The 27,647-nt window shown below is 42.6% G+C and overlaps 1 protein-coding gene across 1 annotated transcript in view; it reads right to left on the bottom strand.

Moving 5' to 3' along the window:
- The window catches only part of HYDIN (HYDIN axonemal central pair apparatus protein), a 336,144-nt gene that overhangs the window by 37,442 nt on the left and 271,055 nt on the right, over positions 1-27,647 (bottom strand). The window contains 16 exon segments of the mRNA XM_058528225.1: positions 1,075-1,240; positions 2,294-2,432; positions 2,900-3,112; positions 4,291-4,498; positions 5,299-5,318; positions 5,320-5,412; positions 7,756-7,916; positions 9,871-10,089; positions 12,221-12,363; positions 13,888-14,166; positions 14,402-14,504; positions 18,188-18,377; positions 18,490-18,641; positions 20,160-20,395; positions 21,136-21,340; positions 25,260-25,377. Of these exon segments, the coding sequence (XP_058384208.1) occupies positions 1,075-1,240; positions 2,294-2,432; positions 2,900-3,112; positions 4,291-4,498; positions 5,299-5,318; positions 5,320-5,412; positions 7,756-7,916; positions 9,871-10,089; positions 12,221-12,363; positions 13,888-14,166; positions 14,402-14,504; positions 18,188-18,377; positions 18,490-18,641; positions 20,160-20,395; positions 21,136-21,340; positions 25,260-25,377 (2,645 nt within the window).

Below are 27,647 nucleotides of genomic sequence, written 5' to 3'. Positions count from 1 at the left end.
TAGATGTTAGCTCAGAGCCAGTCTTCCTCAGCAAAAAGAGGAGGATTAGAACGGATGTTAGCTCAGGGCTGATCTTCCTCACAAAAAAAAAAAAAAAAAAGAAAAGAAAAAAAGAAACTGTTAACAGTGGTTTCCTCTGATGGAAAGAGAAGGATGACACAGTATGGATGGGGAGAGATTATTAAACTTTTCTTCATATAACAACACCACATTGACATTATAAAAAATATTACTTTTATAAATAAAAAATATAATGAATTACTAAAAAATCCTCTGTCTTTTACACACACACACACACACACACACACACACACACATACACACATACACCATCTGTGTGATAGACTCATAGGGCTATAAGGACCTGGCAATCACTTCCTTTATTTCCTTCAGGTCTCTGCTCAGATGTCACCTTCCCACTGCTTACTGGCCTTCCTTATTCCCCCTACCCTGCTTTATTTTTCTTAGGAACACTTATCAACATCTGACATACTATATACTTTGCTTTTTCATTTTTGGTAGTTTGCTTCCTATTACTAGAATGTAACCATCATGAAGGTGGGGACTTTGGCTTTATCCGTTGCATTCCTAGCTCACAGAAGAGTGCCTGGGTCATCCAGAGGGCTCAATAATATTTGTTGAACCGAACAAATACGTGAAAGGATGGCAGAGAGATCTGACCACTGTGGCACAGACCAAGAAGCAAACAAATACAGCCCATAATCTGTGGGCACATGCAAGTAGGATGGGGCTGGCATGTGGTCTGGAAATAGAAATGAACATAGTCCAGGCCTTAAAGGAATCTTCCAAGTAGGATCTGTAGCAAGGCTCCTAAATTTCCTTAGGTTATTAATGTGTGAGACTGGAAGATACTTGTTGGAGATTAGATGGAGAGGTAAATATTTTGTGGCTTTGTGAACAGTGATAGAGGCCCTCTCATGTGCTTCTGGAAGGCACCAGGAAAAGTTCCCCACACAGGTCTGCTCCTGGAGCTCAATGCTGGGTTGGTTCCACTCCACCCCCACCCCCCACCCCCCCAGATCATGCTAATATAAACCAACAGGGCAGCCTTACCAATGAGGAGACAACTGAAGTTGAGGTGTGACTTGTCTAGATTTATGAGAGGGTCAGTGGCTTTGCCAACCAGCAGGAAAGGGACTGTGATGTTGTGTTCGGGGATTAAGAAAGTCCAGAATGCTTCCATGATGTCCAGATGGAGAGGCGTGAACTGGAAGACAATCTAAGAAGACAGTTTGGAACAGAGTGGTAAGAGGCCCTTCTGTTTGCTTACTCCATGTGCCTTTAGAGGCTTGTCAGCCACTGGGGTTATGATGGCTGACATTAGCAGGTCATCACTATCTTTCTATCCTTTATGTAAGGGCATGTAAGTTTGGCTGTACCAGCAACGTCAATGTCTGTTTGCCCTGCCCACAGGTTTGTCTAAGGGGCTCTATCCCACCCATAGCCCCTGAAAGGTAGGCTGCCATATTTCACATCATGTTTTTGGATAGCATGTAAAAATGTAGAGATTCAGGTAGAAACTTGGAATTGTGGCTTTTCCTGAAAAGTTTGGGAGAATTGGCAACCCTGGGCCCACTGATCTGTCTGGTGGTCATCTGCTAGAGAAGCACTGTGGCCAGCCAGCTCTGGTGCCCAGCGTTCCCTATCATTGTACCCTTGGCCCGCTTCATTCATTTGTGTGACCTTCCTGAAGGCAGTTGAATTTGTAATTTGTTTCATGGATTTATTTCTGCCTCCAAGGTTCTCTGCAGAATTTACAGGACATGGGGCCTGCAGATCTGTTTTGGCAGCAAGTTCACATTTCTTTAAGTCTGACCTCTAACCTAAATCCCTATGCAAACATTAGGACTAAGCCTTGGGACATGCTCCACTTTCCTGTTTTGCCCTTTGGCCTGACCAAGTGACAACACATCCGTGTCCTTTCACTGCTGTAAGTCCCTTGGACAAAAGTAACTCTCTACTTCATGTTACTGTATGAATCCTAGAGTCCCCAGGCATTGGTGTCCAGCTCCCCTTTCCTGCTTTAGTAATCACAATTTTTAAAACTGAAAATACTGAGCTCTCTGTTTCTCCATGGCCAACCGAGAGAGCTCAGGTCTGTCTTGTTCATGAGGATTGGCTAATGTAGATGGCAGCCACGCAAGAAATACTTGTTGATGGATGCACCCTAGGCCGGTCTCCTTAACCCTACCTATGGTCTACGGCACACTTGCTATGCCAAGAGGGACAGAACGATGAAAGCCCTGGGTCAAGTGGTCCTCATTGCACATACCTCAGCTTTCTTTTCGGGGTGGATTAAGCCCTTCTCTGTAAGGCATGTGAAAGCTGGAGGGTTCTGTAGACTTTTCATTTCTTCAGACATCCAGCAGAAGGAGTAGGTGCTATTGGTCGGGTTCAGGATTGTAAAATTCCTGGCGGAGGGGGAAGAATTGATAACAGAGAGTGAGAGAGGGGTTTGAGGATTAAGAGAAACTTTCTTGACACCTGCCCTAGCACAGTCCGCTATGTGGGAATCAGAACTATTCTGGGCACTTTGTTAATGTAGAAATGAAAACTGCATCTCATTTTGGGGTCCAAAGTATGGCCAGAGTTCTGGACTTTGGAGTAATAATAATGCCAAGGGCCCTTCTGTCCCAGTGATCCTCTGTGGTCAAGGTGGTGGTCAGGGATTATATTTTTGTCTTCCAAATTTTCCCCAATGTCAAAACTAAGGAGACAGAATTCAGCTTCCTTACTGTAGCAGTTCTCTAAGTCAAACCCAAGGATATCAAGCCTCCTTCTGGGAATCAGTCTAGCTCACTTCTCTGGATTCTTCCTCTGAGTTCTTTAGAAGGATCAACTGATATGAACTCAACCAATGCAAACCTACACAACTCACCGGAGATTTTTCTCTCCTATGTTCGCACTGGTGAACTCAATCACCCGGGTGTTTGGATCCAGAGCCCCACCACTAGGCCCTCGGAGATCTGGGTTGCGCCGATGACTGCTGATGTAGTCCGAGTCTTTTAGGTCAAAATGGCAGATGGGCAAGAAGCTCTGCCCTTTTGCTGACAGGACTGGGCCTTGCTCACCAGGAGGCAGGTTGGGAATCCTGAGAGGTCAAGGTTATTTTTATTTATTTTTAATTTTTTAATCAATTATTGCTTTCTTAATTGGTTGGAAATGAATATTACATCTACCAGCATGTGAGCTTCATGAGAGCAGAGGCTGGGTCTGTCTTGGTCAACAATATAACCTCAGTGCCTTGAATAGTACATGATACATAGTAGGTGTTCATTAATTAATTGTTGAGTGGATGAATGCACGAATGGGCTGAGTATGAGGTGCCTGAATTCTGGTTCCTTATGTGTACCTAAGTATGGCCTCACTTCCTCCATTGGTGGTGAGAAAATCTCCCTGGTAAAATGAGCACAGAGTCTTACCCTCTGGGTCCTCTCATAGGCATTTAGTGGGATATGGAAAGTGTCCCAGAAATCCTAACAAAGTGTCCTGAGCTCCTTGGAGAAAGTGAGCTGGATGTGAGCAGACTTCCAGCCCCAGCATCAAGTTTAGGTGGCCCAGGTGTGGGAGGGGTCCCTGCAGTGTGATTGCAGGGTTTCCAGTAGGCTCTTATGGCTCACATAGTTCTCTGCCACCCTACGCCATGGTTCACAGAACTCCTCTGTAAGGTGGGTGTTCTCCATGGAGGTTCCTGGGAGTGGGTACCACATCAGGGACTTTCACTGCCAAATGTTATTGAATTGGCTTTTCTCTTACTGGGTCTGGGCTCCATCTATTCCTCTCCACCACCTCCACCACCACCACCTAATATTTATAGTGCTTATTGTATGCCAGGCACTGTTCTGAGCTCTTCACTTGAATTACCTCAGTTGGTCTTCACGACAACTCTACAAGGTCAGTATTGTTATTTGAATTTTACAGATAGGGAAACCGAGTCTCAGAAAAGGTACAAGAAAACTTCCAAGTTCATGCTTGCCCCAGTACTGGAACCCACCTGGTTGTCAACCATTCTGTTGCCCAGTGGAATCCTGTATGTGGCCAGGAAGGGGGAGGTAGGCAGGAGAAAGAGTCTAGAGAGGGTTGATGAGCAATGCAAAAGACCAAATTCTCTTTGTTCGCCAAAGTCTGGCCCCTTTGAATCTTTCCAAAGGGAAATGTGGCAGTTTGGGGCTGAAGAAGGGCCTGGGGTTGGAAAGAATGGTGGTAGTGGTGGGACAGAAGAGGGGATAGGAGCTGCAGAGCTTTGTTCTGGGGAGTGCATCTCCTTACTGGCAGAAAAGATTGCTCTCGAAGTCTCCAACCTCCAATGGAGAGAATTTCACTTGGATCTTCTGAGTCTTCCCCACTGGCACAATGCCTGAGGTGGGCTCCACAGAGAAGGGCGGTGGGGAAGCTTCATTCCAATGGTCCATGGCGCTGTCCAGAGTGCTGACCGTGCGCAGTGTGCCCTGGCTAAGCTGATCTTTTTGAGAGGAACCTGGGGGCAGACAGAGGGCCAGTGATATTTTGTGTTTGCAATGGGAGGGCAGGAGCAAGGCAGCCCACTCACAGGGCCTTAGGGACCCTCCGTGGGGTCTGTGGGCTCACCTTTTCTGGCAGGTATACTTAACTTTTGGCACTAGGGGTAAGGAATTGGCTCATATCTCTCACAGGTGACTGGTGAAAAATATTTCTATTAATTCCATCAAGTTTTCAAATTTGTTTCCTTTTGGCTCAAGGGAGTAGCTCAAGTAGATGTCTGTGGGGCTTTTGCCTCAAGAATAATGGGCTGTGAACATAATTTTTGGAAAATCATTGTTTTAAAGTAGGGGGTCACAATCTGAGGGCCCATGGATAAGGGCCCATTCGAAAGGTCTGGGAATCTCCAAAACTGGAACAGTAGTAATGGATATTTGCCTACCAAGTGCTGGGCCCTTTTTAAAGTGCTTCACATGTACCAATTGTAAATTGGGCATGGCGTGTATTTCCTGGGGAGATGGTTCATGGTTTCTTCAGTTTCTCCAAGGGTCCGTAATCTCCTAGAGGGTTAAGATCTAAAAGAAAAGATTCCTAGGGATCTATGAGAGGAGTGCTGGCCTAGTGGGGGGCCAGGGTCTGGGCTCCAGGAGGGCAGAGGTCAGCTCTTGAGTTTCTTAGGCCCATCTGGCTCTGCGGATGCCAGGAGGCCTCTGCTCTGCTTCTCCTTAGGTACATAGGGGACCATTAGAGCTGTGCTCGCTTCTGCACCAACGAGGCTCTTTTACTAATTAGGGACTCAGTTCAAACCCTGGGTTTTACCTGTCATTGCATTTACCTTGGTTATCTGGCATTGCAAAGCTGACAGCTTTTGCTGCCTCTTCTGAGACCCAGTTGAATTCCAGCTGCACATCCCCTGAATTAATCAGTTCAAGCCTGCAAATGGATCAGGGGATGGATTTGAGAAATGTGCGGCAGATTATCTTTGTCCTGTCTGCACATCATCTATACTGTTACTTAACTTTTTTCTTTAAGTCAAGTCACTTGGTTTCTTAAATATGTCTTCGAAAGGCAAGTTTTAAGCAATTTTATCTGAAATCAGGTATTTGATATACTAGTCATATTTCCTTCTAAAACATAGAAAATATATACATAGCTGTTAAGAGTAAAAATATTCAAATGTTTAGCACTTAAAGTCATCTTGCATACCAAGAGCACTGTATGCAATGAGCTCTTACCATGCATGCATCATGGTAATCCTGCAAAACCCCCATGAAAGAGGAAACAAAATCTTTTTCACATGACAGTACCTGCCTTTGGTGCAAATCCCATAGCCCCTCCCTTCCTGAATCACTTTCCACCAGAAACAACGTCCCTGTGGTCAGAAACCATTTGACCCCTGCCTGAGATGTGTTCACAGGCTGAGACACAGACTTGTCTCAAATTCTGGAGCAGTGGAGCCTTTTCTTGTGTCAGGTTTCCCTGCTCTAAGTCAAGAGCTGGGAGATAAGAGCTTTTTTTTGGAATCATTATTAAACCTGATCACAGACAGTCACAGCAGAAGGACGAGGCCTCAATTCAAGAAAATGACTGTGTAAGAGAGAGAAACACACATGCTCTTCCTGGTTTTAGGGGAATAGTGGGAGTTGAGAGTTGTTGGGGGGATAGGTCTAGGGCGGGGTGTAGGGATTAGATTTCCATTACCCAATCCAGGTAGATCATGCAGTTCCCTGAAGTCAAGGGCTGTAACCTCAGGGGCTTGTGTTGATTGTGTGAATTTATGAGCATTGGTCTCTGTCCTAAAGAAAATTTTTATAAAGTGGAGAAATCTCAGTGGCACAGAATACTTTTCATAAAAATAATTCTTGATTTTGGTGAGAGGTCAGCAAACTTTTTGTAAAAGGCGAGATAATAAGTGTTGTTGGCTTATGTGCCGTAGTTCCCTGCAGCAGCTACTGATTCCGCTGTTGTGGTGCAAAAGCAGCCATAGATGTCAATGAAAGGGCCTGGCTGTGTGCCAACAAGATGTTATTTACAAAAATAGGCGGCCAGCTGGATTTGATCCATGGGCCAGTTTGCCGACCCCTGCTTTAGGTAAAATGGTCATCAGCAGAAGATCCCATTTCCTGCCTCATATCTTTTGGTTCTATAATAATTTGAGAGGACAATTTAAGTGCAACAAATGCAAAATGAGTCAAACAAGTTAATTACCAATTTCCACAAAGTAGAAATGTCAGTGGTTTACATTTTTGTGTTTGTAATTCTCAAAGAATAGTCACAGGACTTCTCTCTTTATCTGTCTCTGCATATGCCACGCTCTCTGCCTAGAAGGCCCTTTTTTCTCGCTTCTTCACTTGGATACCTCCTATTTGTCCTGCAGAATTCAGCTGGGGCACCACTTAGTCTGGGAAGCCTTCCCTGACCCTCTGTCTCTCCCCATATCTTGGTCTGCTTTAGGTAGACTTCCTACTGCATACACAGGACACCATACTGCAACCACCAATTCACCTATTCCTACCCATTCCTCCACCTCCAGACTATGAGCTCTTTGAGAGGAGGACTCATGGCATCCTTCTATGCCTGTGTCTGAGTGTGGGTAAAGGGTTAACATAACCCTTTCTCCTTCCAAGGGCAATTTTGACTTTGAATTAGCTTTCTAGCTCTGTTTTCCTGGGAACCTGATCAGGGAGAAATGTCAGCTGTATTATTAGGCAACTTTATTTATAGTAAAATTGACCCCTGATTGGTAAATTGTATCTGGTCTGGGAGGAATTCTGATTACTTGGAGGGAAGCCATAGCTCTGGGGTTCTCTGAGTGTAGTGACTCTTATAACTGAGAATGTCCCCTGCAGGGATCCTGGAAGCTATAGCTATGGAATGGTTAGGAGAAATGTTGGCTTCTGTTGGTCATGGGGTTTCTAAGCTAAGATGGGCCCCATCCCCATTAGTATGGATATTGTCTGAGCTGTCACATGGGGGGCCAACAGGAATGGGTCCTGGATGGCAGTGTGGACCACTGCAAAGACTATTCCCACTGCAGCATGCCTGATGCCACCCTCCTGGTAGACTGTGTCTCTTGGTCTATTTCCTGATTTCAAGGGTGAACTGTAACAGTTTTGTGGGTCTGAATGTTTCCCTGGACCTACAAAAACACTCTGGCGCCTGCTACACAGATGTGATGCCTGGTACAGCTGCCATAGACACAATAAGTAAGGAATGAGTGAATGGATGATGAAATGGAAGAACTCTGGGAGTGTCAGGAGGCTTTTGAGGACTCACTCAAACACTCGGGTCTGGTAAACCAGGGTTTCCTTAAAGCACACATCGCTCGTTTGGCACTGGTATGAAGCGAAATTCACATTGGCACTGATCTGAAGCTGCAGTTCTTGGTAGTTTTCTTCCACTACTGAGTGAGCAGGCTCAGGATCCGTTTCTATCACCTGTAACAAAGGCGGCAGTGTCCTCAGTGATGCAGAGAAGCCGCCTCACAGGAATAACGGGGGATAAGACAGCACTTTGTTCTACCCACGCAGATGAACAGCGACTCACACCCTCAAGTTGCAGAACAAATGATGAAGGTGAACCTAAAATGACTCATAAATAGGAAAGGAAGAAATTGAACAACAAGAAATAACTGAGGGCATTAGGCACAGAATGAGTTTTGGGGTCAGATAGACTTCAAAGAAGGTAGAATAAAGGAAATCATAAAGATAGGAACAGATATTAGTGAAATAGAAAATAAATCTAAAACAGAGAGGACCAACAAAGCCAAAGTTGTTTATCTGAAAAGATTTTAAAAATCTGTAGTGAGACTAATCAAGAAAAAAAAAAAGAGAAAATAGAAATAAATATCATAAGTGAAAAAGGAGACAACACCATCTATCCTACAAATTTAGACAGATAAGAAAATATTATGGATAATTTAATACATATGAAAACTTAGTTGAAGGGAAAAGTCCTAGAAAAATAATTTAATAAAATTCACTCAAGAACAAATAAAAAAACCTGAAGAGTCCTATTACTATTAAAGAAATTGAATGGTAGTAAAAAAAATCTTAAAGACCTAAATAAATAGAGAGCTATACCTTGTTAACGGAAAAGATGAATTAATATTATAAAATTGTCAATTCTTCCTAAACTAACTTATAGATGTAATCCAATTCCAATCAAGTTTCCATAGGGTTTTCATAGTACTTGGTAAATAGATTCCAAAGTTATATAGAAAAATAAAGGGCCAAGAATAACCAAAACACTTCAGAACAAAACAGTATGGAGGAGGGACTTCCAGATATCATGAAAAGATACATTAAAGAAAATGAAAAGATAGGCTATAAATTTGGCAAGGACATTTGCAGACAAATAAGAGTTTATCGAAAATAAATAACTCACACTCATATCTTTCTAAGATAATGCCCAAGCGTTTTCCAAAGTGGCTGTACCAAATTATACTCCTAGGAGCAAAGAGCCACTTTGCAAAACACTTGGGCCTTATCTCAGAAAGCTGAACATTCACATATCCTATGGCTTAGCAATTCCACTTTCTATGCCTTGGTTTAGGAATATAAACTCTTGCAAATTAACACCATGTGTGATAGGAACAATAAGACTCACAGAAACAGTGTCCATAATAGCAAACCCCAAAATAATTTTCAAAAGAAGAATGGATAAATAATAACGGAATTTTATAGCAGTGAAGTGGGTGTACTTTAGCCACATGCAACAAGGATGATCACATGCAATGACCATTTTTTAAAAAAACTAAGTTAAAAACTACAACTAAAACAGTATGCCTCTTAGAATGCATAAGTTAAGGAAGAAATAAAAAACAAAAATCAAGGGAATAAGCAAACAAGATTCAGGATAGTGATTACCTCTAGGACGGAGGGAGGGGATGGAATGGCTAAGAAACACACAGGTAATCCATGTGTTGGGTAATTCTTGTGTTGGTGTGGGTTCATCTCTGTTTATTATATTATTAAAAAGAAATCAACCAAGGAATAATTAAAAGAGGGGCATGCATGGACCAAAGATGAGATCCTGTCATGAACCAAAGATTATAACCAGTCTCCTTCTGGACATCTGAGGGAAAAAGAAAACAACTAAAAGACTAGCCATGATGTTTTTGAAGAAGAAAAAGGTGGGAGGATTTGCTTGACTGGATATCAAGACTTAAACTAAAGCTCTATCAATTAAGATGTGTGGTCCATGTGGTATGTGTGGTACGGATGGCAGGTGGCATGGTTGGAAGTTCAGTTTGTCACTTTTGAAGTCAAGGTCAAGTACAAGGGGAACCTTTCCTTTTTTCCATGAAAGAAGGAAATGATGAGACAACATGAGAGCAGTAGGCATCCAAGCATGGCAGTTGTCAGATTTGTGCTTGATGTCCCTACTCACTTTTCGTTTTGTAGTGAAGGTCCCAGGCGTGTTTCTGGGCACATCCACCCACTTGATTGTGTGCATGCGGTCATCCCAGTCGGGGACTTGGTCTGCAGGGAGCTGAAACATGATCTTGGAGAGCTTGCACTTGATCCCCATCTTCTTCAGGCTGATGGGCACGTCTGACTTCAGGGTCACTACTACATCCTTGGCACACCCAGGGTGGAGGTGGCCGATCTGGGGAAGAGTCTGGTATTAGTACTTTTGGAAATTAAATCTTGAGGACTCTTGATACCCAATGGTGATGTTCTAGAGAAGGGGTAGAGCCAAAAGTCTTCGCAAAAAAATGCATCATTCAAGCCTGCATATGTAGATTGTTTTAAATATGTACAAGAGGTTCTTAGATAGAAATACAATCATAAAAACAAGAACAGCTAATATTTATCAAACTGTTACTTGCTTCAGGTACTATTCTGAACTTTTACAGAATTCTACTAATCCCCACAACAACCCTATAAGATGTACAGCAATTACACCTATATATACCTAAAATACACCTAAAATAACAGACAAGGAAACTGTAACTTGCTCAAGGTCATACCATTAATATTGGAAGAGCTGGATTCAGACCCAGGCAGTATGACTCCAGATACCACACTCTTAACCACCCGTGCTTCTTAGTCAATATGATCTATACGAATTATGGACGATGTATACAGTACATTAGCAGTTCTCAGAGTGTGCTCTAGTGACACTTGGGATCCCCAGGACCTTTTCAGGAGTCCAAGAGGTCAAAACTACTTTCATCATAATAGTAAGATGTTATTTGATTTTTTCATTCTCATTTTCTCATGAGTATACAATGGAGCTTTCTACAGGTTACAAGACATATGATTTGCATCAGATTGAATGCAGAAGCAAATATGAGAATCCAGGTATCAAAGAGATTTATAAAAATGTAAAATAAAGCCACTCTTGTCACATGATTTTTTTTTATTTTGGAAAATATAGCCATTTTCATAAAAATATGGTATTTATATTAACATGTAATGAGTTTATTGTTATATTTTAAAATGAATAAATACATGTTTTTAAACATTCTCAGTTTTAATTTCTAATATGGTAAATATTGATAGACATAACCCACATAAACCAAAGCTCTTTGGGGGTCCTCAATAATGTTTAAGAATATAAAGGAGTCCTGAGACCAAAAAGGCTGAAACTCACTGAAGTATACCAGATGTAGGAGAAATCCAATTTGGTCTGTAGAATAAAAGCATTTGTGACTTAGCATACATAAATACATATCTATATAGTCCTTTCATGTTTCTGATCAATAAAAAAACTCTCCCTCCTCTGGAAAGTGAAGGGAGAAAAGAAAGCTTAATATTTCCCAAGAGCACAAATGTGCCATGTGTGTGTGTGTGTGTGTGTGTGTGGGCGTGCATGTGTGTGGGTGTATGCACGACAGTATGCGTGGGTGTATGTAAACAGACTATAAGAAATTCACCTGTGCCTACTTTGACTAACACTTTACATCCCTCCAGGAAGCAAAACTTCCTCATGATAGCACTCAAAGACTTAAAGGTGACAAAGTAGGGACCCCAACCCTTCTTGCTCTATCCCCCTGGAGTCTGTGCTTGAACTGAGCTGGTGGCCAAAACAGAGTAGGAAGCAGTGGATACATCTGGGTTTCCCAGTGTCCTGGGTCCTCAGAAGTGAACTGTCTGTGAAAAGCAATTGCTGGCCAGAGGTCAGGATCTGCTACTATGTTGTCCTAGGCCTTGTTCAATGTTGAGCTTTGGTCAGCAATTCATGAAATGTATGCTGTGAGACGCTAAAAGAAGGGATTAGAAAATTCCAGGTAAAACAAAGTTAACTAGGTTTTAATACACTGAAGGGCACTGGGAATCTTTAAGAGAAAGATGTAATTTGCAACACTTTCTAAATCTCCACAGTTGTCCACAGAACCTACCGCTCCCATTTTAGCTTTTGGTGAACCACTTTGCAGGACTGATGCCTGAAAGAACACACGTCCAGGGGGACACAGGTATACACTCTGGGATAGGAAGACTGGGACCTGTTTTCAGCCACACAGGCCTCCACGTAATTCCTCAACATCAGCCTAGCACCAGTCTTGGCAGACCTCATTCTCTGCTGTTACACCAGAGGGGACAGGAAGAGTGTCATTAGGTACCAGGTCTGAGTGAGGGATGGTTCCTGGGTTCCTCACACAGCCAGAAAGATGGTTCCAATTTGAGATGCATCCGTCACATCCTGTATACATCCATGGGGATGGACTGATAATCAAATTGGTGTTGACTTAGGCCTAAGGGAGTCCAGGAAACAGTGAATGGTTTTCACTTACCTGTGGGGAGAAAGAAATTGTAGCTAAAAGCGGCCATTCAAACCGTGCCACATTCACTTGGCTGTGATTAGTGACTGTGAAGCTCACATTATAGCAGTTTCCAATGTGGCAGTCCCCAAATTGGATGTGGTCCACCAGAGCAGCTAGGGGACAGAAGCAGAAGGCCAGTGAGTCCCCCCTGGCCTCCTCCTAGGGCTTGCTTCCCGGGGGGGCAGCACCCGAAAGACATTGTGCTTCACCCTCATGCAACCCCTCCCTCCTTGGATGGTTATATTGGAAAAACCTGGAGTCCCTGAGTGGCAAGGTTTCCCTCCCAGGGGATTCTGCTTCATCCATCCATCCATCCATCCATCCATCCATCCATCCATCCATCCACCTTGGCTTTCACCTCCATTTGTACAAGAGAAAACATAGGCACCCAACTCCATTTGTCTGCTGAAGCAGTACTATTAAGGGTTAGAGTTGCCAGATAAAATACAGGAGTCCCCATTAAATTTGAATTATGGATAAATGAGTAATTTTTAGTATAAGTATGTCCCATGCAATATTTTGGGATATACTTGTACTAGAAAAATTATTTGTCATTTATCTGCAATTCAAATTTAATGAGGACTCCTGTATTCTGATTTTCTAAAACTAGTAACCCTATTATAAGTATGAAGTCTGATTTCTGAACTAGGGTTCACTGCCGGCTCCTGCTTGATCTCTGACAAGACAGTTGTCACCTTGTAGCTGCAAACAAAGGTGAAACATCAGCTATGTGAGGAGCGTTGATTTTAACCCATGTTGTATAGACTGCCTAATGCTACATTCCAAGACTATAATTCAGCTCCTAGAAAAACCGAGAGATTGTGTTTATAACTCATTTCCCAGCAATCAGCCACACAATTAGGATGCTTAACAAATGCTTTTCAATAATAATGATGAGGTAAATTTTCTCCTATCCCAAAGAATATAGTCAACGAAAAGAAGCTGCAGGCTTGATAGACTGCAGAGCAGCATGTCTTAAGCTTTGGTATACACAAGTCACCTAGGGATCTTGTTAAAATGTCGATTCTGATTCAGTAGGACTGAGATGCTGAGGGGGGTCTGAAATTCCCATTTCTAACAAGCTCCCAGGTGATGCTGATGCTGTAGGTTTCAGTACATTGAGTAGTGAGGCTGTGGAGAATGATGTTCTAGAGGTGGCACAAACTTACAACTCTAATCAAACAAGCCCATCCTTTCTCTTAGAATGCCTAGGATTCGTGGTTTAGATGAAACAGACAATGCCAACAAAAGCCAGCTAAAAGATACAGATAGGGAAAACTACAGAGAGACATGTATTCACTTCTTAGCTAATCTGGAATTTGAATTTTAAATTTCACTCATTAGATAAACTGGAATTTGAGCTCAAACTATAAGCTCCCTAAGGGCAGGGACTCTTTGGAACTCCAGGGCTCAGTGCAGTGCCTGGCACATGTGCACTGACACTCAATAAATGTTCCTTGAGGGAATACATGAATTAATGCAGTGACTGAACCAAGCCTGACAGAGCGTACAGTAATGAAGAGGAGATTCATTCCGAAATTCCCAGGAAGCTAGCTGATCTGTTATTTAAATTTCACTCTCATTTAAAATGACCCAAGAGCCAACAGTTGTCAACACCTTACTGCTGCTTCTCCCACCTGCTACAAAGTCTTCCATAGTGTTTTCCTCGATGACCTCAGAGATCTCTAAGGCCTCCTGGCTGGTGGGAGCCACCAGCCCGTGAATGTTGTCCAAGGTGATGTCATCCTCATAGCCCTCTCCCACCATATGGATGACAGTCTCCTCATACTGGTTGTTGATCACTGACAAGCGGATGGTTCCTGTCATTCTCCCAACCTTCTGAGAGTGAAAAAAGACATCAAATTCAGCTGTGTCTCCAGGAGGAACAACCAGGGAGGCCGTGTGAGCTTTCTTTGCTGCAAAGAGAAGAGAGAAACATGATTTAGAACCAGTTTAAAGGAAGATGCATCCATAAAGACCCTGACTCTAGGGAAAGCAGCCCTATCGTGGGAATGAACCTTGCCTAGAGAGGCCATTGGTGATGAGACTGGGCATCCTACTCTGGCTCGGTCCTGATTAGTTCCCTAACAAAACAGCCACTGAGACCCACTGCCCTCTAGAAGGTACCCTCCCCCTGATTTACCAACCTACCTTTTGCATGTGGTTTGTTTTCCTCTATGATGTAGATGTAGGAGGTAGTGGGCCTCCCTTTCAGGGAGAAGACTCCTAGTTGGTCCCTCAGGTCCACATGCAGCTGGCAAAAGAAGGCATGATTGAGTGTTACGCTTACAGGCTGCTCAGGGGTTTTGAGTCTGGAGTGAGATACTGTGCTGTAGCCAAAAAAGTCATCATGCCTAGTGCTAACTATTTTTAGTTTCTTATTTAGAGGAAGATATAATAAATATTATACCTGGAGAGGACAAAAGAAAATTTAGTTCAGCCCTTGTTATCCAAGTGAGGAGCCAGAGCCCAGAGATTAGAGGTGAATTTTAGATCACACAGCTAAATAGTATCAAAATGGGGTTGCAAGGCCTCTGTTACTGACAGAGGCCGTTGTAAAACATGCGGTAGACTAATGAAATGGAAATGAATACACATCATTCCACAAGGCCTTGCATGAAGGTGAGCTCCTAAAAAAAGTACCTCATAGGTACTAATGTAGTAGTTGCCTGAGAATGTCATGTTGAACATCCTACCAAGAACAGAGAAAAACCAAGGTGGGCATCTGACCTACTTAGAGAAAAGGGATGTTTTCCAGCCCACCAGAAGCCATATATCTGATAAAAAACACTAAAGCCATATATCTGATTTTAGGTGTGAGAAATCAGTAGATATTTTTAGAAGATAGTAATGCTGTCACCATCATGAACAAGATTGAATAATATAAAAAATGAGGCGCAAAGAAGGAAGAAAGAGCTACATCACATAGGAAGCTTTTGAGATAAAAAATTATATATTTAGAAAAAACCTTAATAAGAAATTATACAGAAGAATTGTATGAAAAAAATATTGACATATAGGAAGATCTAAACAAATGGGTGGGAATTCTAAATGTTGTTCCTGGCAGAGAGGCTAAATACTCTAAAAGTAGAAATTCTTCCCAACTAATTCATAGGATTCCCAGTGGGATTTTTTGAGGAACATTATATAAAGATGAGTAAAGTTCATCTGAGAGACTAGATATGCAAAAATTGTTATTAAAAATTAGAAAAATGGGTAGTGGGTGGGCAGGAATTCATGGAACTAGACACTAAAATGTTTTATAAAACCACAATAATGAAAACAATGCAGAGTAACAATAAAATAGGTAATTTGGACCCAAGACAACAAAAAAATGCTAATTATACAAAAATTTTTTTAAAGCATCATAGACTTAAGAAGATAATGAAGTGTAACCAGACCAAGATCTGGCCGAGCTTGGAAATCCAGAGAGGCCAGCCTAAGTTTCTGGGCTGTTTCTGACCTGGGGCATCTGCCAATCTGAAAGAGGTAGACGGAAGGCTGAACTGTGCTTTTGACGGTCTCTTGGTGCTGAGAGGGCAAAAGTCCAAGGCCTGTGAAGGGTGGGAGTGCTTCCTTTGTCTGGACTGGGACCCCAAAGGTCTGCACCATAAGACAAAAGATGAGTTGGATATAAACCAGCTCTCCCAAGGATAGCAATACTGTTCTGAGTCATCTCAGTAATCCCGAAAATCTCAAGTCCTAAGAACAGTTTCAGGTGATCCTGAATACCTAGTGCTCCCAAGTGCTAGGCAGAAGAAAACGAAAATTGTCTCTGAAAAAAAATACCATCATCCTTAGTCTAATTATTTCTACATAACTTTTCAAATATAATACTCAACACATGATCAAAAGATAACCAGGCACGTGAGGAGACAGAATGTGGGCAAAAATGAACAGAAATAGCAGATATCAAAAACAGACCCACAGGGACTACAGATTTTGGAATTAGCAGGTATAAACTGCACAATGGCTATGATTACTGTGTTCAAGAAACAAAAGCTCCATCTGACAATTTCAGCATGAAACTAGAAATCATATAAACTGATAAAGCAGATTTGAGAAATAATCTAATAGAAATTCTAGAACTGAAAAATAAAATAACTTAATGGAAGGTTTAATAAAAGATGAGCAGCTAAAGAGAGAGTTAATGAATTGAAGACAGGTCAAAAGAAATTATGTGGAATGAAGCCCATAGAAAAATAGACGGAAAATACAGTGAGGTTGCGAGAGACAGAGGATATGTTGAGAAGGTCTTCCATACATTTAATTGGCCTCCCAGAAGCAGAGATGAGACAGAATGGAACAGAAGTAATATTTGAATACATGTCTAGGAATTTTCCAAAATTGACCAAAAGACATCAATTACAGAAGCAAGAAACCTGGTGAATTCCAAGAAGGATAAATTAAAAGAAATCCCACACCTAGACATATCATAGTGAAACTGCAGAAAATAAATAAAAAGTGAAAATGTTAAAGATAGCCAGAGGAAAAGATTGTTTTAAAAGAACATTTTAGACTTATAGCTGGCATCTCAGCAGTAACAATGGAAACCAGAATACACTGGAAAAATATCTACCATTTGCTGAAAGAAAACCACTGCCAACCCAGAGTTCTATAGCCAGTAAAAATTACGGTAAAATTGAAGGAGAGGGGATGGCCCCTTGGCATAGTGGTTGGGTTTGGTGTGCTCCACTTCAGTGGCCCAGGTTTGTGGATTTGGATCCCAGGTGCGGACCTACACCATTCATCAGCCATGCTGGGGCAGCGACCCACATGCAAAGTGAGGGAGGATTGGCACAGATGTTAGCTCAGGGCTAGTCCTCCTCACTCGAAAAAAAGGGGAAGATTGGCAACAGATGTTAGCTCAGGGCAAAACTTCCTCACCAAAAAAAAAAAAAAAAAAAGAGAAATAGAGATTTTCAAATAAAAACTGAGAGAATTCACCACCAGCAGATCTGCATTAAGGAAATACTCGAGAGTATTTTTCAGTAGGTAAGAAAAGGATCTCAGATGGAAAGTTGGAGATACAGGAACGAAGAGCAATAAAAATGATAAATATGTAGGTAAATCTAATGGAGCCTGTATAGATTGAACTGTAAAAATTGAAGTGTATAAACAACAACAACAACAATAATAGTAATAATGTCTTGTAGGGTTTAGAATTTACATAGAATCCAAAGCCCTCTTCAGGTTGTCCCCTTACTCTACCCTTCTATTTTCATCTCCCACTCCTCTTCCCCCTGTGCCCTATGCTCTCACGGAGCTAGCTGCTTACTAGTTCCTGTTGGTACCTTACATTTTTTTGTTTCTGTGCCTTTGTCTTTGCGGTTTTCTTTCTCCACCTGGGATGCACTCACTGCCATGCCCCCTTACTGAAACCCAGCTATCCTTCAATGCCCAGCTCAAATGTCATTTTATAGTGAAATTCTCCTTGATTCCCTAGATGGGAGTAGATCATTTTCAAAATCCCTACAGTTCTCTGTATAACACTTACACAATTTATTACTTTTTTGTAAAATAAAAACATAATTTAATTGCTGAACCAAAAATCCCTTCAGATGTTGCATTTCTCACCCTCGATGAGATTTTTTTCCTTATTACAAATGCAATGTTCATTACAGAAAAAAGTGAAAAAATAAAGAAGACACTAAGAATACCCATAATCCTACCCACTCAGCTTGGGGTATATCATTGCACACTGGTTGGCACAGTAGTTATTAGTGTACTATGTAACCTGCTTTCTTACACTCCTTGAGGGCAGAAACCATGTCTGATTCCCCTCTGCATGTCCCATGTCTTACACAGGTTAATGTATGAGGAACATCAAAGAAGAGGTCCTCATAAGTTAGAGATGGCAGAGACCCCAATATCAGAAGTCTTACTTCTGAGCGATTCTTTTCCCTCTCCACCCCTTGCTTCACCCTCCAGCAGTACCTGGGCAGGGATGGTGCCACTGTTCTTGAGGATGAGAGGTAGTTTCTCTGAATGACCAAGCAGAAGCCTCTTAAAGAGGAGAAAGGGGTTTCCATATTGGTTATGGAGCACTGGCCGCACAACAGTCACCCGAGGGAGGGTCCCCTCTCCAACGATATCAAACACGAGGCTTTTGTTCTTGGTCAGGTTGCTGCAGAGAACACAAAGATCGAGGCCTGTCAGCCTGACATGGCAGGAATGACATTCCACACAGAGTGTGACCCGCAGCCCTGTTGCAGGAGAGGAGGCTGGGGAGCTGGTACCTGGGCAAGCCATCCAACGTAGCCTCGAAGATACACTGGTAGGTCTGCATGGTCTGTGGGGTGAAGGACACTGTGGCAAAGGCATGTGAGCGACTGGCAACACACATCTTGTTGGGTTCCACTTCAAAGATGTCGATGATGCGGGCAAAGATCTGGGGAGGGGGAGCAGGGACCAGCATGTGTTAGCTACTTTGCATTTACACAGGGCTTGCTGCTTATCTCTATTGTCCCTGCTGTGAAATCTCCCTCGTCTAAGCTCTGGGGTAGACATGTTCCATTGCTTGCATAGTCATGCCCCTGGAAAGAGCAGTCTAGATACTCTGGGACCCGCCCCTGAGCAATAACCAGCTGGACTTGGCTAGACCTGTGATCTTTGACTCAAATAGCTGAATTAAACCAGATCTCAGATAGTCAGATTTGTCTCTCTCTCTCTCAACTAAATTAAGATGCCCAGAGATCGTTGCGGTCGCTGATGTGGAGCTGAACTGGAAGCCAGATGAGATAATGGAACTACAGAGGCACCCTGAATGAGAGACACGTGGCCTCTGAAAGATGGACAGAGTCTCTGCTGGCCTTCTGACAGGTGGATTTCAGGTGGCAGCTCCAGTCCCATAAAGCTCTGGCTACCTGGTGTGTTCTGCCCTGTGTCTGAGGTCTCTGATTCATTGAAGCCAGCCTCGCTTTGTTTGGGCTATCCTGAGTGTGCTTCTGCTCCTTGCAACTCCAAGAGCCTGAGCTAGAACAACTTCCCACAGCACTTTTATCTGTTCCCATCTGTGGCAGTGTTTTGTGAAAACTGTAGGGACCGTAGACCCCTGGCACGGCCTCAAAAGGATTTTTCATTCTCGTGGGAGGCAGGTAGGATTCAAGACTGACTATTCTCTCTTGTTCTTAACCTGAGGGCACTAAGGTTTCTTTGCTCTTTCCAAGGGATAGTCTGCAAATTAGGGAGGAGGAGAATAAACAATGTCTGCAAATCCCCTGTTAAAAACCTATATTTGATTAGAAATCAGCTTGCTCTCTTTTTATTAGTACAGAATGGGGAGAAAGCTGCCCCACTGTGTTCCAAATAAGGTCAGAGCGTAATGACTGGATGTCACCAGGATCTGAGGGAAGTCACAAAGGGGATCCAACCCTGCCCTTCTATGGTAACAGTCCCCGGGAATGCACCCTTTAGTCTCAGCTCTAGGCTAGGGCAACCCTCTTGGTGATCTCCCCACCACCATCAGCCATGTGAACAATACCAGCTCTGGGCACAAGGACCACCTGGGCCATGATTCCACCTTTGGGCAGAGAACTGAAGCAGCTGAGATGAGACTAGGCAGTATTTGCAGCACATCTGATTGGAAATCAAGTGTGTGAAACCCGCTGGCTAATAGACACAATACTTTGTTTATTGCAGGCACACAGTGAATGTTTGATGGATGAGTGAGTTGCTCATTCATGTGTACCAGTTTATCACAGAGGTACTCAGTGGAGACACCATCGGGATAAATTTGTGGCTCTTAGCTTAGGGGAAACTGCCCAGTTACCTCCCATAACTTCTGGCAGGGCCTGAGAGCCAGATAAGCCCCACTCATGTATAGAGGCTCCAGAGCACAGGTTTCCAAGAGCTCTTTCCCTGGCTTTATGCCAACTATGGTGGGCTGGAGCCATTTGGGGTTGCCTACCTTGTTGGAGATGGGCTTAACTACAATGTTCACATCACAGGCGATCTTTCCTGTGTTGCTGATCTTGAACCGAGCCTTGGCCTGATGGCCTACCAGAACATTGCAGAAGATGAACTTGTTCTCATCCTCCACAAACAGGCCCCCGCTCTCTACGGTTTGCACAATGTTGTACAGGTTGGCGCTGCTACAGATCTGGTGCTCCTCAAATATCGAGGCATTATTGTCAGTCACGAAGGCTGGGGAGTGGAGGGAAGACTGTGAGGTGCAGCCTGATAGCCTGACTCCTGCTTTCTGTAATTCCCAATTTGGGGGTTTGGATTCTGACAAAGGGCAATCACAGAGGAGAGGTAGGGGAATTCGCACAAGGGGGTGTGAGTGATGGGACAAATTCTATCTTCCCTTCCTCTTTTGTATTGCTCTTGTTGGTCGCAAGACCCCAACCACTTTTTCCTCCCAATGGTAAAGAGGGGTAAGATCTGGGATCTGGGGTGGGCTTAGGAAGGAAGGAGATATTTGGCCTACTTTGGTGTGAGGCTGCAGGGTGCCTATAGCCAAAGCAAGAGGTGTTCTCTCTGTGCTTCATCTGAGATCTTGCTGGGTTAAAGTTATAGCGTGCTCAGTCATTGGCATTGTTCTCTGTGCATATGTTGCCCACAGGAAGCAGCCTGGCCAGGAGCAGGATTCAGTGTTCCTGGATCCTGTGCCATATCCCATTGCACCGTGATTTCCAGATAACACTATTCATCTCAGGATCCCGGACCAAACTCAGGGAGACCAGAAGTTTAAAGCTGCACACCCTCTTCCAGGCAGGCATGCCTTAGAAGTCTTGAAGGAAAAATAAGGCTGAAGACACTAGAGGAAGTTCTAAGGTCCCCAAGGAAGCAGCCCAGCCATGTCAGCTAGACATTTCACGGCAGAGGGCTTGTTACAGACAAAGGTCTTTTAAAGGGTGCTGTCCAGTCTGAGTGTTCAGTACCTGGTAGACAGGCTTCGGCCAACAGGCCATAAGGAATGCCAGCAGGGTGGTCTGTTGGGTCTCGGTCAGAGATGTCGATAGCTATGAACTCCTCACACCTTCCCACAGGGTCAGCCATGCAGTCAACAGTGATGACCTGCATTCCTCCAGGAGGGATGGAGCCAAACCCAGGGTACACGGTGAACATGCCATGGCTGAAGCGAGCCTGCAGGAAAGGGTGGAAGAGGCAGGAGGGGTGGAACAGAGTGGGCGACAGAGTCTGAGCCTTTCCACCAGAGTCGTGAGTTGGTGTCAAGAGGGACTGGTGGGGCCTCTCCCCACAGGCTCTCTCTGGGCTGCAGCTCTTCTCCTGGAGGCAGCGAGGCCCTGGGGAGTCTTAAGGGATGGGCCCTCTCAGGGCTTCTTTCCATGCACATTCCTTCTGACCAATCATGACTGATTGGGGTTTAAGGGAACAGACATATTCCACATAGTACAACACTTACCCAGATGGGCATCTACCTGCAGAGGGGTGCAAATGGAGCAGTGGGTAAGATTACCGACTTTTGAGTCAGATACTCCAGGATTTGAATCCCAGCCCTGCTATGTATTAACTGTTTGACTTTGGACAAGTGACTTCTCTGAGAATCAGTTTACCCATAAAATGGGGCTAAAGCCCCTACCCTCAGATCACTGGAGGCTCAATGAAAGAATGTGTATGAAGCACTTAGCATAGCATCTGGCACAGAATTAGTGCTCAAAAAATGGGATATTATCATGCACTCCTCTGATTCTTAGGAGCTTCCTGCCTCTTCTTCTCCCCCCAGCTTTATTGAGATATGATTGACATATTACATGTGTAAGTTTAACACAACGTGATGATTTGATACCTGTATATATTGCAAAACGACTACCACATAAGGTTAGCTAACACATCTATCACATCTTCGATGCAGATGTGGTGGCTGGAGCTGCAGTAGCCATCTTGGAACCATGATGAAACATCAAGAGAGTTACAAACATCAACAAGCCTCTAAACCAACACCAGCAACTGCCTACCTTATTTAAATATATCCTACTTCTTTAGACCATTAATATTGGATTTTCTTTTATTTTCAGCAAAACACAATTCCAATATACAAACTAAGCACCTCCTCCTCTGTGAAGCCTTCAATGACTTTTAATAGCTGCAAGGAAGAGTAGGACTTCATTCCACCATCTTTCTGGAGCCTCTCCCTCCATACACAATTATAGTATTCACCACTTTGCCTGTCAATTGCTTATTCATCCTCTTCCTTTTATAAGTGTCTAAAATATTTCCTCTACATCCATTTAGAACCGTATCAGACTTTTTCTTTAATTGAGAAACATAATTTAGAAAACCCAAGAGGAGAAGGAAAGTCTATTGAATTTACCCACATAATTGCTTGCCATGTTTTTTCTTCCTTCTGATGTTCCACGATTCCTTCTTTCATTATTTACTTTCTGTTTAGAGAACTTCCTTTAGCCATTCTTTTAGGAGAGATCTGCTGGTGACAAATTATTTTAGTTGTCCTTCATTTGAGAATGTTTTGATTTTCCATTCATTTCTGAGGGATATTTTTGCTGGATATAAAGGTCTGGGTTCACAGTTATTTGCTTTCTGCACTTGTAAAATGTTGTGCCACTTCCTTCTGGCCCCTATGGTTTTTGATAAGAAATCTGCCATCATTCAAATAGTTTCCCCCCCTATATGTAAAGTGTCATTCCTCTCTCACTGCTTTCAAAATTTTTTGTCTTTACTTTTTAGAAGTTTGACTATAATGTGTGTTGGTGTGGATTTCTTTAGGTTTATCCTGTTTGGGATTTGCCCAGATTCTTGAATCTGTAGGTTTGAATCTGCCAAATTTGGGACGTTTTCAGCCATTATTTCTTTGAGGACCTTTTCAGCCCCATTCTATTTCTTGTCTTTCTGGAACTCCAATGACAGGGATATTAGATTTTTTGTTATAGTTCCACAGGTCTCTGAGGGTCCGTTCATTTTTTTTTCTAGACTCAAATAGACTTTCAATAGACTTAAAACAGAGTCTATTTTCTCTCTTGTTTAGATTGGGCAGGATAATGGCCTCTCAAAGATTTCCATATCCTAATCCCTGGAACCTGTGAGTATGTTGCCTTACATAGCACAGGGACTTTGTTGACATGATTAAATTAAGAACTCGAGATGGGGAGATTATCCTGGACCCAATGTAACCACAAGGGTCCTTAGAAATAGAAGCAGCAGTCATAAAAGAGAGGGAGATGTGACTGTGAAAGAGGCTGGAGTAATGGGATGTATCCACCATTGCTGGGTTTGAAGATAGAGGAAGAGAATCATGAACTAAGAAATGCGTGTGTCCTGTAGAAGCTGGAAAAGGTAAGGAAATGAATTCTCCCCTAAAGTCTCCAGAAAAGAATGCAGCCTTGCCAATATCTTGACTCTAGCCCAGTGAGACCTGTGTCAGACTTCCGATATACAGAACTATAAGGTAAACAATTTGTATTCCTTTAAGCCACTAAGTTTGAGGTAATTTGTTATGGGAGCAATAGGAAACAGATACAGAAATTTCTGTTGTTCTGTCTTCAAGTTCATTGATTCTTTCCTTGTTCCCTCCATTCTGTTGTTGAACCCACCCATTTAATTTTAAATTTTGGTTATTTATTTTTTCAGTTACAAAATTTCCATTTGGTTCTTCTTTATATCTTCTCTTTCTTTGCTGAGACTTACTATGTTTTCATTTCTTCCAAGTATGTAATTGCTCTTTGAAGCATTTTTATGTTGGCCACTTTAACATCTTTGTCAGATAATTCTACCATCTCTGTCATCTCAGTGTTGACATCTATTGCCTGTCTATTTTCATTCAGTTTGAGATCTTCCTAGTTCTCAGTATGTTGAGTGATTTTCAACTGAAATCTGGAATTTCTGGATATTATATTGTCAGACTCTGGACCTTATTTAAACCTTCTGTTTGAGCTGGCTTTCTCTGACACTATCCTGGCAGGGTAAGGGAGGGCACTGCCTCATTACCACCAGGTGGGGGTGGTAGTCCAGATTCCCCATTCAGACTTCTCACTACTGCCAGGCAAGGGTGGGAGTTCCAGTTCCCCACTATTCCTCGACTGATACCTCCCAGGAGGGGAGGGGCAGGAGTGCCTCGTGACTTTTTTGTTGATGCCTGGGGTAGGGAGGTCCACTGTGGGGAGGGGAGGGATGTCTCATTACCACTGGGTTGGGGTAGAAGTCAAGGCTTCCCATGTAGTATCTCCACTGACAGTGGTGGAGGTGGTGAGGAGTAATGAACGTCCTGGCTCCTTATTGGGCTTTCTTGGACACCACTTTGGTGGTGGTGGGGGTGGGGGTTGAAACATCTCATTATAGCCTGGATAGGGTGGAAGTCTAGGCTCCCCATTAACCTTTGCTAGCAGGGGTGGGGTAGATTTTTTTGTTGTGTTTGACTGTAATAGAACAGTTCTTATGTGAAAGTTTTCTGCCTTGCTAGGTTGCTCTTGGTCTTTTCGCTAACGGGACAAGTCTATTTTGGGGGCTTTTTTGGGTCTGTGACTGTTGATGTTTCTGGGTTGCTGGCTTCTTCAGCACCCACTCTGGGATATATGAGGCAAAAAGGAAACTCAGGGAACTCACCACCATGATGTTTGTTGGGTCCCAAGGACCCTAGCTGGTCTGATTTTTTTCTCTCCACCTTTCGGTCTTCTGTGTTTGTTTCGTACATAATGTCTAGAGTTTTTAGTTGTACTTAGGAAGAATAGGGAAAAGTATATTTACTTCATCTTCTCAGAAGCAGAAGTCTTCAAATGTCCTTTTATTTAAGCCAGTCTGAATGGGCTTCTGTTTCTTATAAACAAATGATTCTTGATTAAAATATATATGAAGACTTGAAACAATTTTTAGGCAGTGAGGAGCCAGTGAAGGTTTCAAAGCAAAAGAGGATATCCAAATTAAAAGTCACAACACCTTGTCTTGAAATGAAAGTGATCTTTCAATATAACTATTTAATATTCCTGCCACAGTAGATTCAAATCCTGCTATCCTAGGGAGGTATATGTTGCAAGAACTAGTTGGGAGGTGGCCTTCCAGGGTTTCTGTAAACAAGGAAAAGGGCAGTCACCTGGTTTGTGGTGGTTACTTCTTTCTGAGCAGAGTCGGAGAGCTTGGTAGCTTTGGAAGGGCCAGTCTTGTAGAAGTTCTCGCTTTCCCGGGATCTCGCCTGTCTAACATGGCTGGCTCTGATGAAAGAAGCAAGCATACAGTCTCAGGTTGGGGTGGTGTCATTAAACACCTGTCTGTCTGCTTGCAAAGTCCCTTCTCCTAGGAATGGGGGAAAGGGCTCTTCTTTGCCCCAGAGGGCATCAGGGTAGCACAGTTAGCTTCTTCATCATTAGCCAAACTCATTTAACAATTGTAAGAAAACTATGCAGTAATTGTACTTATTAAATATGATTCATAAAGACATTGAAAATTACTGAAAGAAAATAATTTTTAAACGTTTACTTGAGTTTACTGGAAAGCAGTGTGTGGAAAATTATTGGCAGACATCAAAATTTTACCTGATCTCATTTAAAAATGAAATGGCAAATAGATTAAATTCTGTCCTTTTTCTTCACATTTATAGTCATGATGTTAAGACTTAGTTTAAGCAAGAGCACAAGCACAGGTATCGGTAACTGTTCGCCTCACGTGATGCTAGTTTCCCCAATAATTAGTTTGTCTAGAGACCAGTTCACCTAAAATATTCAAATGTATTTGAGATGCAAGCAATCTTAAACTTTTGAGAGTTTTATATATTTGAGCATTTGCTCGTTTAATGACCAGATCAAATGAAGTTCAACCCCCTTTTGAGTGTTTTGCATGAATTTGTGCATGCTGAAATGAAAAATTAGAATTAAAAACAATTTAAAGCAAAACACAATTAAATTATAATCACTATAAAAGAATATTATTAAATTTTTATAGGATAAACGATAAAAAACATCATGTTGAAATTAAATTTGGAAGAAAGAGACTTTAGACAGTTTAACCAAAAATTTCTTAGTATATTCAAACTTTGCCAAAATGGAAGACGATATCCATAAAAATATAAAACAATTACAAACAGTGTAAAGCTGCATGTCTGATTTAAAACAATTAACTAGAAACTCAATTTTAAATTAATGGATAATTAATTAATTAGTAAGTCAAGACAAAGTGCCTTGGGAATTGGTAAAACCATCCCTAATTTGCCAAAAAAGAATATGACAATCAAATAAAAGCCAAAAAGCACTCAAAAAGGTCAATTGTTTTGGTGTATTGATTGAGAGCCACCTTTTGAAGAATACAAAGTTTTGCTGTCGGAACAACTATGAAGTTAGCTGTCGTGGTAAAGTGTCTTCGTGGGGAGAAGGTAGTAACAGTCCTGGTAGACTGAAGGCATCACCAAGCTTTCTCTAGTCCACATTTCCAGGATATCCTTTGCCATTCCCCATCATGAAGCACAGCTATTGTGAGATAATAGAAAATATATGTATATTGGTCTCTGCCCCAGTTCCTGGCACAGAGCTCCTGAAACCCTTGTAAATTCCTAAGTGATAAGAGTACTAGGAGCATCTATTGTTCTAATATTTGGCTTTTGACCTTGGTTCCTGACACAGGGCTCCTAAAACTCTTGGAATTTCCTGGATGATAAGAATGTTTTTTGTTCTAATGAGGTGACTCTGGGTCGGCTCCTGGATGGGGGCTGGTCACCAGAAAAACCAAGCCATGATTAGAAGCTTGGCATTTTCAACCCTACCCCCCATTCTCTAGAGAGGGGAGGGAGCTGGAAATGGAGTTAATAATTGATCACGCCTATGTGAGGAAGCCTTCATAAAATCCCAATAGTATTGGGGATTGGAGAGCTTCCAGGTTGGTGCCACATACTGGGAGGGTGATACACTCCAATTCCATGGTGCTCAGGACACTCCCAGACCACACTCTATGTATCTCTTCATCTGGATGTTCATCTGTATCCTTTATCACATCCTTTAATAAACTAGTAAACTTAAGTAAATGTTTCCCTGAGTTCTGTGAGCTGTTCTAGGAGATAATTGAATTCAAGGGGAAGGAGGTCCTGGAAACCTCTGATTTGTAGCCAAGTTGAACAGAAGTTGTGGGTAACCTGGGGACCTACTACTTGCAATTGGCATCTGAAGTGAGGGCATTCTTGTGGCACTGAGCCCCTAACCTGTGGGGTCTGATGCTATATCTCCAGGTAGATAGTGTCAGAATTGGGTTAAATGGTAGGACACCCAGCTGGTGTTGCAGAATTGCTTGGTGTGGAGAAAAATACCCAACCATCTAGGGTCAGAAGTATTGTGAGTATGGTAGTAGTGTGAGTGTAAAGGAGTGTAAAGGAGAGTGTAAAGGAAATGGCTTTTCCCAGCACAGCTATGATTTCTTTTGATTTAGCTTGCTGTTATAGTAGTCCCTTGACATCCTACAGAATGATAGACAGGGCAAAGACTTACCAGTAAGTCTTGCA

This window comes from Diceros bicornis, chromosome 32 (genome assembly GCF_020826845.1).
Source record: "Diceros bicornis minor isolate mBicDic1 chromosome 32, mDicBic1.mat.cur, whole genome shotgun sequence".
NCBI classification, from domain to species: domain Eukaryota; kingdom Metazoa; phylum Chordata; class Mammalia; order Perissodactyla; family Rhinocerotidae; genus Diceros; species Diceros bicornis.
This window is presented reverse-complemented; position numbering and strand designations above follow the sequence as displayed.